The 13548-nt window shown below is 41.0% G+C and overlaps 1 protein-coding gene across 4 annotated transcripts in view; it reads right to left on the bottom strand.

The window, feature by feature from the left end:
• The window catches only part of LOC127583964 (NT-3 growth factor receptor-like), a 612790-nt gene that overhangs the window by 268486 nt on the left and 330756 nt on the right, over window positions 1-13548 (bottom strand). For all 4 annotated transcript variants that reach the window (XM_052040427.1, XM_052040426.1, XM_052040428.1 and 1 more), the window contains exons 10-11: window positions 13473-13543; window positions 4263-4365 (exon numbers count right to left, since the gene is read on the bottom strand). In XM_052040427.1, the coding sequence (XP_051896387.1) occupies window positions 4263-4365; window positions 13473-13543 (174 nt within the window). The remainder of the gene's footprint in view (window positions 1-4262; window positions 4366-13472; window positions 13544-13548) is intronic.

The following is a 13548-nucleotide window of genomic DNA, read 5'->3' as shown; positions in this document are numbered from 1 at the left end:
TGGGTGGTAGCTCATTAAACTCTAGAAGAGTAATCTAGTAAATGCGCGAACACAGATAACAATGACATCCACTAACAGAGTGTGTACACATCACTGACTCCTCAGCAGAGTCTGCACCCATCACTTCTTCCCTATCCCCTTGTCTCCAGGCCAGACAGGCATCACTTGTTCACTATTAGAAGCCGGACCATTCTCATTACACTGGTCAAGAATCCATATCCGTGTTTAAATTCTCAGTGTAGTCCAAACAGTTTTTGAAGCAATCAGTTAACTTCTTTTCCAATGTTCATGTATTTTCTGGTATTTAAGATTCCCCTCCCAGGAATAGTTTTGACCATTTTATATAATGGAATCACTTAGAAAAATTAAATATCCTGGAAAAATTCATGGTCTTGCTGGTTAGGTTGTAGCAATCAGATCTAAGAGGAACAGAATTTTATATAGGGGTGAATGAATTTAGGCCAAATTATGGCTTGAAACACAAGCAGGGAGACTGCCACCCAAAACCCCTTAAGTGTGAGGTGACTGATCCCCAACCTTACAAGAAGACCAACTCCTATAACCATATGGAGCCCATTTTCCATTCTGCACAGCCACTGGATCCCCTATCATGGCACAGCTATAATCAACTATAACCAGGACCTTGTCCCCCAGAAGAAGATCTGGACATTTATCTTTATAACCACAGGGCTAGTTACCCAAAATTATCATTATTTCCTCCTTGTCTCCTTCCATTCTTTAATCCTGAAGGTGTCTTTTCCCAGGAAACAATTCCAAGATCCTATGTGACCATTTTCATCCATCCCCCTTTCTGCTCCCAACCAGAATTATCACATTAGTTGTTCGGTGAGGTAGAAAATCAATTCTGTCTTTAACCTTGCTGGAAGTTTGCCTTCTTGGACTTCTGCCCACCACCCACACTCCCATAATTCTATGTTTTGAATTGCATATAAATAGAATCCTTCATTTCTATTACTTTTCAATCTTTAAACAGAAGCAGAATTATCTTCTGCCAATTTTATGCTGAGGGCGGACCTAGCTGTAAGACTGTGACACCGTGACAGTGCCATCAATTCTTCACGCTGTCACATTTATGCCTAAAGATCATGGAGGAGGCAGAAGAGCAACAAGCTGCCATATTACAGAGAGCGCAAGATGCACTTAGATTCAATGGTGCCAATTAAATCTAAATACCAGTGTTCAAACGTTGTCAATTAGCATGGCCCTTTATATCAACCACTTGAGCCATCCTTGTATTTTACACAGTCAAGTGTGAGCACTGTTTAAATGTCAAATGCAACATTAGGAGCTGCATAAGAATTTAAATCCAGCATTAAAGCAGTGTGTCACCTTGGGTCATAGGCTCCAAAAGGAAGGAGGCAGGTACTATTGTAGACATTAGCTCACTCTTGTGACTGAAGTACGTTTCATTAATGAATCTGTGTCTTCGGGAATAGTCAGGCATTCCTGCAAGACTAGATTCTGATTGTTCCCAGTTGGCTTGTTTTAAGCAGAAGGGTGAACAAGAATAACTTTCAATGTATGGGGAGACACAAGAGAGCGCAAATGCTGTAATCTGGAGCAACAAACAATCTGCTGGAGGAACTCGAGCAGCATCTGTGGGGGTAACCTGAAACATCAACAATTCCTTCCCCACACCACCCCCTAGCACCCCCACCCCCCAACCACACACAGATGCTGCTCGACCTGCTGAGTTCCTCCAGCAGATTGTTTGTTGCTCCAACTTCTCCAACTTTGAATGTACATTGTGGAGATTCTGTCAGTTCTGGGCAATGGAGATAGATATTCCTACTTTCCTTATACTCCACTTGATGTTACAAGAGCAGAGGTTCACTTCCTTCCTCTACCCCCGTACCTGTGTACAATATTATAAATAAACTTCCCAAGCTGCAAAAAGAAAACAGAAGCTATGCCAAAGAGGGAGGAGGATCAGAAGAACAGCCAAGAGAAAGGTTTTGAGATGGAGATGGAGAAGCATACATAAGCAACTCTAGAGCATGTGTTCCAGGCCTTTGAAGGCATGGTCACCAATGGAGGGGTGAAACAATGGGGAAGTAGGCAAGGGGTGGAGCAAGAAAACCAGAGACCTTGTCAGATGTGTGTTTCATGTCTGAGGAAGTTACAGAATGGAATGGCATAAAGTTGTCAAGAAACGTGTTAGGAGGCAGAATCCAATGAATGTTACAATGAATTAGGAACAAACCTTGCAGGCCACTTTTGTAAAAAATATATTCTCATGTCTTTTATACCCTTTCAGATTCAATGAACAATACCCTTTCATCAAAACGTATCAGTGATAGAAGTCAATGGTAGGAGCTGTCATCAACTCCAATCTTGTGCAAAGCGAACTTAGTGATCTACACAAGAAGAGACAGTAAATTGTAGTGCTATGTGATGGCTTTTGTTAAGAAACTTTCTGATTTTGACTGAAATGAAAGCTGGTTATTCCAACTTTCATTTAAAAAGAAAAAAATTGGCCTCATTAAAAGGTACACCGGTCATGGAGCTCTGTATTTTGCTTTCTTTCAACATACCAAAACTTATTATAGATAATGACATGGTCACAATTACAAATTGATCTCCCAAGTTGGTGCTGAAGGCAACAGAACTACTGTGTGAGGAGGCAAAAGAGTTTGTACTCTCAGACCAACCTACCATAAGACAGCACAGTGTTAGAAAGTCACTGAGTGGAATGCAGAGGTGGGGTGTGAAGTACATTAGCAGGGAAGCATGCCGGTAGAGGGAAGGTAGGCATGGAGAGTGATTGGAGCAACAGGAAGTGGGGTCATTCTTGAAACATGCAGGGACAGAAGGGATAGAACGGCTTGTAAAGCATTAGGCAGATTGGAGGGAGTGGACGGTGGGAGGGGAGTGTAAGCACATGCTACAAGAAGAAGCTACAGCTGAGTCTGAGAGGTAACACATGCTTCGCAGACTGTTTACTAGAGGCATGGTAGGTACTGGATGAACCATCAGAGGTCTGGAGCATTGAGCCTGGGGCACAAGTCTGGGTCGCACCATGGCAGCTAAGGAATTAAAATTCAATTGAATGCAATAACATGATTTTCTAGCCATGTTTCCATTCAGACTTTGTTGAATTTTCAAAAAAGCTGTTCTCCGTACCAATAACCATGAAGCCACTGGGTTGTTATTAAAACACATCTGGCTCAATAATGCTTTTAGTGAAGAACTTTGCTATCCTTGGCCTAAATACGACTCCAGACCCACAAATGTGGTTGACTCAACAGTCTCCTCAGTTCAGGGGCAACTAGGAATGGACAATAAATACCAGCATTGCCAGTGATAGCCACCTCTTGTGAATGAAAATGTAAAAGATAAAACTCCCAAAGTGAAATGTGGGAGAAACAAGGAGTTACAGTGGAGACTGAAAATGAATGGAAATATTCTTCCAGTCTGATTAGTTGATAATCTCATATGGATAGTATGGGTTCTCACTGGTGTATGATGTCTAGGACTGACCAATCTACTACACTGCAAGTTACGTTATCACAAATGGAATATGTATTAGTCATGCTCCATTCATCCAGTTATTTTGACAGGTGTGCAATATAATTTAAACAGTTTAAATATAAAAGAACATTCAGTGAACTTGACTTCCAGCGTAGTACAAGTCTGAATGGCAACATGGCTAGGAAGTCAAGTTATTGTATTGTAGAGCTAGCTATACAAAGTCACCATCCATACTTGGTTCAGTTTCTATTATAATTTCTAACTGCTGAGTTATGCAAATAGTTTGCTGCAGTGATCCCTTTTCTCACCACCCATGACCTTGAGCAGAAGATAGACGTGAAAGCAATAAAATGCAGAATTGGTCCATTCCAGATACACAAACATTTGAAATAGATGAAACTGATGACCACACCTATTGTTAAGAACTTCAAGGGAGCAAACTACTTCCCAATCATTAAAGAATGATTGTGTTCTATGAGGATGTAATGGCAATTCTCCTTTGCTCTTAATACATTGACACACTGATTCAAGAAAATAATTAAAGAATTCTCCATTGTTTCATCAATTCTCTTTGTTGATCTGAACTCTTCAGTTGATCATATTTTAGCACAAGGACTGCAAATTCTGATCAATTAAATCTTCCATTAAATCCCAACAATTTATTCATTTTCTGATAGATAATGCTGTCTTCAGCAAATTCCCCCTCGAACACAGCAATATTGCAACAACCTGGAACTGGGCATTGCAGGCACTTCATTGTCATTACTCACCCTTCATTCCAAATTTAGAACGCCGTCCATATTTGTTAATCATTATGAACAAGATGAGCAGGAGAATGCAGGCAAAAGCTGCAAGTCCAACAGCGATAGAGACCTGTGGGGGGAGCATAGCAGAGCATCAGAAATGGTGCTTCTGAACTTCAAAGTACCCTGGACACACCATCATTAGGCAATCTGTAATGCGCCTTTGATGAGAAGCAATCTGGTTTCTCTTTACTTCCTTTGAAGTATCAACCATCAAATATTCATGGAGCAAAATCCGATTAAAGTGACATTCTAATTAATCAAGTAACAAGTTCACTTGTATATTGGGCTGGATTGAGCACCGATGTGGGCGATGGTTCCATAGGGAATCACCAACTGGCTGTCCTCCAAAGTTCAGCCTTTGACTTCCACACAAATTGGAAATGTGCTGGAGTGGGGATGTTGGCACATTTGTCCTCCTACTCCAAGGCCAATGGTAGCTCTGGGTCATAATGACCTGAGGGGCCAGATGCACTTTTAGAGAATGCACTTAATTCCATTTAAAGGTCTCTGAATATCAGAAATGTTCAGGAACTGTGAAAAGAGAACCATTGGCTGCATTGAGTTCAGGTTTTTCTACCTGAGGCCTGGCCCCCACTTGTAGTCCACTCTGCCTCATGGTAAGGCCAGTGATGTAGGCACCACAGAGGTACAGTAGTTGATCCTGACTTTGGTTGAGGTCTATGTGGAGTTTACGCATTCCCCCAGGACCACATGGGTTTCCCCCATGTGGTCCAGTTGCCTTCCTCAAAGCGAAGTTATACTGGTAGGTTAACTGACCACTGGAAATGACCCTTAATGTTGGTGAGCTGATGGGCACGGGAGAGAGAATATGTTACAAGGAAATAAGAGGGACCAATGGGATTGCTCTGCTGGGAGCTGGTATAGGCCCACTGGGCTGAATGGCCTCCTTCCATGCTGCAATATGTGGCATTGCAATAGCAGGTGAAGGCAGCTGTGAGGTTGACAAAGGGGCTGAGTGTATCTGCTGGGCTGGATCGAGTACATCCTGGCCAAATATTTTCACATTGCGTCAGTGTATACCCCTCCCACTTGGTAAATATACACAGCCTGTCCCTCAGGGTAGGAAATACATAATCAGTACCTGCCATAGTAAATGTACGCTCTCTGTACATCACAAGGCAAACATACATGGTTTCCACCCAATATAGCAAATATACAAGACCTGTACCCCAACATAATAACTATGCATCATTTATACTCCTATATGCTTGGTTTTGTTTTCTGTCCTGAGTTGTGAGCATGCACCTTTTAAAGGTTCTTTATCTGAGAGAGGTACAGCTTAACTGGACCAAAGTTTAATTCACAGTGCCCTGCATTGGTACAGCACGCAGGAGAAAGATGCCATAATGTATGCCAATGATAGACTGCAAATGTGTTCACTGAGCTAGTCTGCAAGGAAAACATAGATGTGCATTCAATACGACACACAGTTACAAATTCAGTAATGTCCAACAGTGTATTGTATCAGTGAGTAGACCAGTACACACGGATAACTTTAAAGTGAACAGTACATACAGGTGTACAGTCAATAGTATCATGTTCAACTGTACAACAAAACAGATAGTTTAAGCCAACATTCCTCTCTGCCAGCAGTACTTGTGTGATAATTAAAATGATCCCCTATCTGCATATGAAGCTGTGATAAAATCCTAGTAAGCCAAGAGCTTCCCTTGTTGTCAGCACTGTTGAGCATGATTACCTCAAAATGTTCTGAACTATTATTTCAGACAAAAATGCTTGCCAATTGGAGCACGGCATTCATGTTTCCTATTGTGTGATGGTGCTCCTGCTGTAAGCAGTGAATAAATACTTTGCATCCGCAGGTGGAGGTGTTAGTCTCACAGCTGAAGTGCCATTACACAATGTGAGCACAAATAATGCCTCCTCAATTTGGCCCTTAACAATTTTATAATAAAGGCTTTTGGATATAAATAAATATCCCTGAAATCACAAAGGAGTCTTAATGGACCTGCCACTGGTGCTTGGTGATAACAGTGAGAATTTAGTTTCTTCAGGCTCAAGAATGGTTCTGGAGAGACAATTCCAATGGTAAACAGATATTGAACCAAACAGTTGGACATGCACAAAGTGATGTAACTTTTGTCAATGAGGACAGAAGTGGTACCTTGAATGACTCCACTGGGAAAGGTGAGGGGTGAGATATAGGAACTAGGAGAGGGTTCATTCCTCACATTTTCTCATGTCAGTCCATAAAAGACATACTGGATTGTCTCCACAAAATGAGGGCTGATTTTCTGAGACATGTGCAGGAAACTTTATAGGTGAAGTAATATTTGTTGAGGAAATTTTGAAAATATTAAAGGGACTAAGGATCTCGGACTGGATGCATTTCATTTAAGGCAGTAATCACATTCTGGCAGATATTGTTATGGAATGAATTGAGAGTTACATCAAAGAACTTGAAATAACAAAATGAACGGTTTTAATAGAGAGCAAAACAAAATGTAAGTGAATGACTTCTGTTATGAGTGAAATGTTGGAGACTGACCCAAGGAAGGGCATCAAGAAAGACATTATCAAGGGGTAGTCAGCATAGCTTTGTGCAAGGGGCAGGAATCAAACCAGCAAAGGAACTGGATTTTTTAGATGATCAAAACTCCGGTCAGATTGGGCTGAACCATGCTGGCTGCGGTCAGCAATTTGGAAGAGAAATGTATGTGTTCCACCACTCCCCTGCAAGTTATGAACCTGTATACTGGTATACTGATATGTCACAGATTTACAAGCTGTAAGACTGGGACATATCAGTGACAGATACTAACACATCTGTTAATCTACTCTGTTGCTGGACTACTCATGGAGTCCAAACAGCAGAGCAATGCCTTTCTGGAATTACTCAGCATAGCACTGGACAATCTAACTCTCCAATCTTACATTGGTCAGACCTGGCATAGATCAGAGACACCATTCATTTCAATGGGACTAGCTTGGGGAATAGAAAAGAGTAGGAAAGGCCTTATGACTGTTTGAGTGTGGTCCATCATTCAACAGAATCATGGTTAATCTATTCTTGGGCTTAGTTCTGCCTTCCTGCCCAATTGCCAGAAAGCTCAACTCCCCTGTAGTCCAAAATCCTGCCTGTCTCAGCCTCGAATATTTCCAATGATTCAGCATTCACAGCTCTTTATGGTAGAGAAATCCAACGAGTCATAAGCTTCTGTGAAGAAACTCCCCTTTTAACTTGGTGACCACTTATTTCAAAACCATGCCTGCTAATTCTAGACTCTCCCTTGAAATATCCTTTCACCACCCTGTCAAGCCCCTTAGAATTTTATATTTCAAGAAGATCATCACTCATTTTTCTAAACACCCATGTCTAAAGGTCCAACCTGCTCAGTGTTTCCTCATAAGACAGCCCCACATCTCAGAAAATACCCTAATGAAACTTCTCTGAACTGCTTCCATTGTAAGTACATCTCTTCTTAAGTAAGGAGAGCAAAACTGCACATCTTACTCCAGGTTTGGTCTCAATAACGTTTTTCAAGACTTCTCAAGGGAATTTCTATACTCCAATGCAATGAAGGCCAACATTCTATTTATCACTCTAACTGTTTGCTAAACCTGCATGCTAACTTTATTTTACATACAAAATCATCCAGAACTCTTTGTACAATAACATTCTAGACTTTCTCTCCATTTAAACTAATACTCACATTTCTACACATGCAAGTTTTTTGGCCATTCACTTTACCTATTTATTTCCCTTAGCAGATTGTTTGCATCATCCTTGCAAGTTGCTTTCCCACCAACCTTTGCATCATTGAAAAGTTTGACTGTAAACCATTTGGTACCTTCATCTAAGTGACTGATACAGGTTGTAGGTACAGGCTGTCCCTGGGTAATGAACTGCTTCTGTTTTAACAGACGTCCTTAAGTCAACTTTGTCCACAAGTCAGAAAATGTACAAAAATCACTGGATATGGTAATCATACATCCTCAGCATTATAATGAAAGGCATCAAAGCCACATAAGACTGGTAAGAAAGAACAATTACTGAAAGTAGAGAGGGGAAACTAGTTCTGCTGTTCATAGGAATGAATATATGTACGTACCTTGGACTTTGAATTTAATAATGTAACAGGAGCTTTCTCGTATGTAGGGGTGTCCATAAGTTGGATGTTCATAACCCAGGGACAGCCTATAGTCGAGTTCCCAGCATGAATCCCCATGGCACCCACAGTTAGTCTTTTAAAATAAGGTTACTTCACAGTTTTGATTGACTTCTAGATGTTATAAGTTCTAGATGTTTTAAAATAATTTGCAGCACTTTTAATACTTTTTAAATGTATTAGAGACTTTTAAAAACTATACATTGTGAAAGTAAATGAATCTCCACCCCAGCCTTTTTTTTCTTGTCAAGGACTGAAAGGGAATTTTGAGGGTACGTCTTTAGCAGTATGCAGACATTAGCTTGACCAGCCCCCCCCCCCCCCCCCCCCCCCCCCCCCATATCTGGTGACAGAGGTAAGCGCGGGCAGGGACTTTGACCAATGAGTCTAGATAGCTGACCAAATTCAACATCAATTAACCTAATGCTTTTTTCTGGATTTCAGCAAGACTTTTGGTACATTGCTGCCTTGGAAATCAGTCTGCAAAGCAGCAAAGCGTGGAATAGATGGACAGTTAAAGAAGCAGACTGGCAATTGCCTGCATTAAAGATGAAGTGGTCACATGTTAAATTGCACATCAATCCTGGGACCTGCCTGTTCATGTTGCATATCATTGATCAAGGATGACTGGGAGAGGGTGAGTGAGGGGTGGAATGAAGAGAAAGAACATCAACATTTTCTAATGACATTAATATTGGAGACAATTGGATCCAGGCTGGTCTGGACAAGAATAACCCAGAAAAATGGGGAATTAAATTCAGTGCTGAAAAATGCAAGTAATGAGATTGGGGAATAAGAATAACAACGAGACAATCAACTTAATGGTGTCAGACTACAAGACACAGTACAGAGAGAGGATTTTGGAAGTTAGGTGGATTGTTGAAATTATCAACAACTTTCATTTACATACTGACTTCAGTGCTGTAAAATTACACAAAGCACTTCACAGGAGATTAAGCAAGCAAAATTTGACATCATCTGAAGTAAATCCAGAAAATAGAAGACATGGATCATAAAGCCTAGGATGAAATACTATGGCTAAACAAGGGCTGATCTGTGGTACTGTATGTAATCCAGGACACATTTTACAGGAAGGATATCTTGGGAAAAGTTCAGCAAAGTGGTCAACTGTCTTGGACACCTGGTATGTGGCAGCTGAGCTCACTTACACTGGAGAAGCTTGAGAAGGGGATTTTTACTGAGGTAAACAAGATAGGCAACAATTCCAAGAACTGATTGTATACAACCAAACAACGCCATGTGCAGGAATGGGATTAAATTCAGATGAAGGGAAGTGATCAGATTACTCAAATGCAAATTATTTGTGAGTAAAATGATAAATATTTGGAATAGAATGCTCAGGGAGGTAATCAAAGCTGATAACTTAAAACAATAGTGTACTAAAAGATAAATAGTTAATGCCAGAGATAGTGAACTGTATATATTCTGAGATCTTAACTATATATTCTTATAGTTTTAGTTAAAAGCACTTGTTATTGTTACCCAATTTGTACTGAATCAATGCATGAAGGCTCTCAAGCTCAATTTAACAGGGACACATCACAAGGACAGCTAGTAAATAATCATTATCCTTTGGGGTGGGGGGGGGGAGAGGGAGGGGGAGGGGGAGAACGCATATGCAAGGATGCCTAACACAAACACCTTTCCTTATTTTATCACTAATCAAATAGGCCACCGCATATTTTAGAGATGGGCATGAAAAAGTTAATAGTGTTTATTACCCATTCCTACTTGCTTTCAGGATATAGTGATGGGCCTCATCTTGAACATTCCACATTAATTGTTTCTATTTTTTGCAACTAAATTGCTTATTTGCCACACCACCTGAGAGTTTATTCTGATGGTGTGGGAAAGAAACAGGGCAGATTATTTTCTTTCGAACAAAGACAGTTAAGGAGTGATTTAATTGAGGGGTATAAAACTATAAGAGTCTTATACCCCTTAGCAGTGGGGTCAAAAAAGCCAGGAGGCATAGATTTAAGGTAATTGTGATTAGAATTAGGGGAAATAGTGAAAAGAAAGTTTTATCCAAAGGGTAGCAGGAGTCTGAAACCACTGTCTAAGAACCTGGTAGAGGCAGAATCACTCATCACATTTAAATAGTACTTGGGCATGTACTTGATGAACTGTGGCCTACAAGGCTACAAACTCCATGCTAGAAGGTGGAAGTAAACTGGGTGGTTCTATCTCGACTGGCATCAACACAGTGGGCTGAATGGTCTCACACTGCATCATACATTTTCTACGATTCCATGAAAGTGCAAAGTTGCCAGCTCACTAATGTACTTTAGTGAAGCAGTTGGGTTTTATCAATAGACTTTTGTCATGCAGATTTTTATCTAGTGGCATTCCACTAAACACCAGCTGCGTTCTATTTTTACAAGGTGCAATGGTAAGATTTGAACTCATGACCTCTACAGTACTGCATATTATATTATAGAGCATGCAGTTCTAAACCCCCAGTATCCTAGAAATTCAATAGATGCAGCATTACTGCGCTCCCTTCCCACTTCAACCCACAGCATGAACAGAGTTACAATCCATACTCTGCTAATGCTGTCTGACTGGCAGGATATGCAACATTCAATTGAAAGGAAACAGTTTTAATTTTGAGGTAATGGCACAAGTATTAAGGTGACAGCTGCTTAATGTAGAGATTTAAATAAAGAGCAGATGGCAGCCAAGGTAAATGAGGTTTTATAATGAAGCAGCGGAGCATGGGGGAGGGGTGGGGCAGGTGGTGCTGGAAACAACCGAGGCATAACCTGGAAAAGCACAGGTATAAATGTGTTTTAGGTTAGTGATCTGCACAGAGGAACATTACAGACAGATTGGCAAGAGAGGACAGCTGTAAGCAAAGGTCATAGATAAGACATAGACAGCATAGAGCTGACGAGATACTAACGCAAACCCGAATATGCAGCAAAGGTGTGGCATAGGGTCATGGCCACATCCCCTATCAGTCAAGGGTGCTTGGTGGTAAAAGGGCAAGAGGGTGAAGAGCAAAAATATTATATTAAAATTACAGTGAGATGTCAAGCACACCAATGTCTCCTGAGACAAATCTAGTATTGTTAGATTCATAAGCTGTTTTTCCCTGTAGGTCATTTTTGTGAAATTACTGCAGTTTGATATTACAACGGCAAATCTTTCCATCTGTACTGGCTCCTTCTGGCAGACAGATGAAAACTCAATAGCAAGCAGAACCTCAGGGCACAAGATGATAATATCAAAGGATGCCAATCTGTTCAGGGAATGGATCTCGCTGTTCAGCACTCATTAAAACTGGATTTACTGGGGTGGGGGGTGGGGGGGGGGAAGAAATCATCTCAGATCATCAAATTGTGTCATTACTTTAGTGATGTTACTACAACAACGATGTAAATATCTCCTTTTCATGTTGTAATTACCAAGAGGATTGAAAGAATTACATGGCCAAGAATACAGAGACAAAATGCACAAAACAGTTAAGTACTCTGAAGGCAAAAGTCCAAGGTGACCAAGGAAGATTCACTGACTGTCCAAATAAGGAGGGAATGACAATGAGATAAAAGTGGGATGGGAGAGCAGGACTGAAGTACATTGACGGGGCAGAGAAAAGCAGAATCCACATCCAAGGAGTGAGGCAGATGCTGGACAAATTAACATGAGTATGAGAGTAGAAGGGAGAGGTTGATCAAATTCTGGGGATATTTTCAGCAGGGCTTAATGAAAGGAGTAAAGCCTCTTCACTATTATCCAAGTAAAGGTTTTACATAATGTTATGGACAAGTGTGCACACGTTAGCTCAGCAACATTGAAGGTCCACATGCTCACCAAAAGCTGGATACTCCCTCAACTCTCAGCGGGGAGTGAGGAGAGATCTTAGCAGTTCATGGCAGCCATGGGAATATCACAGGAAAGGTTTAAAGGAAATTGAGCCACACCATAAAAAAGTTATAATCTCAGCATTGGCTTCCTTAAACGAGCAGCCCTGAAAACCCACTTTGTCTGAATGGCACAAGAAACTATGAAAGCAACAGAATGTTTGGTGTCACAAGAGACTGCAGATGCTGGGATCTGGACCAAAATAACAAACTGCTGGAGGAACTCGGTGGGTCAGGCAGCATCTGGGGAGGCAAAGGCAGCATCTGGGGAGGCAAAGGCAGCATCAACATTTCAGGTCGAGACCCTGCATCCGAAAGTTCAGTGCGGGGAACTGAGAGGGGAGTTGCTCTAACTGACACGCAGCTACCCAGAAATACAAATGTGTTTCCAGTGGCAAATTGTGAAGAAATCTGACAAAACTGATCTTTGCCCAGTGTTCTGATTGGGAATGTATATCTTGTGCTCAAAATACAAGTGGTCCCAAAAGGGAAATCCAGAAAATTTGAGGATTAGCACAGGCATGTGCAATCACTTAGCTTGTGAGACCTGATTTCAGCATATCTCTCTCTCTCTCTCTCTCTCTCATCTAAACTCACCTCTTCTGACAACAGTCTAGGTCATCAGCTCCTTATATTAGATGGAAGTAGATAGATGTTGAGGATTGGCTGGTAATTTATTTGAAACTTTGGATAAATGTCAAAACAAATTATCTGGATATCACGTGAAATCAGGGCTGTGCAAAAAACTGTAATTTGATTTCCCAGTTTGTGTTTTGCTTGTGTTACTTTGTTTCTTCACAGGCTATGATCCTTAGGTTCATTGACAATGTGCTCTTTTTAACCAGTCATATTGATTGATTGGTGCACTTCTGGGGGATGTTAACATGATTCTACATCACTACTGTTTCATCAACAAACATCAACTGGCAGATCCAACCTGATACTTCAAAGTTAAAGAATAGCATACAAGATAAATGAGTGACTTCAAATGTTTTGTCCTTGAATGTGAGAAGGGAGTGGTGCACTTGAACAGATCCTGTTCATTGTCTTCTGCCCTGCCTCTGAAGAATAATCAATGGATTTGACACTTTTCAGCTAAACAACAGCATTGTAATTCCATTTAAAGAAGTACTCACGCCAAAAGTATCTCCCTCGGGCTTGTGGGTTACACTGACTGGAGGTCCTGTTGTCACTTCAAATGATGGAACTGGA

Source organism: Pristis pectinata, chromosome 28 (genome assembly GCF_009764475.1).
Source record: "Pristis pectinata isolate sPriPec2 chromosome 28, sPriPec2.1.pri, whole genome shotgun sequence".
Classification (NCBI taxonomy): domain Eukaryota; kingdom Metazoa; phylum Chordata; class Chondrichthyes; order Rhinopristiformes; family Pristidae; genus Pristis; species Pristis pectinata.
Note: the sequence above shows the minus strand (reverse complement) of the source record. Positions and strands in the feature narration are given on the sequence as shown.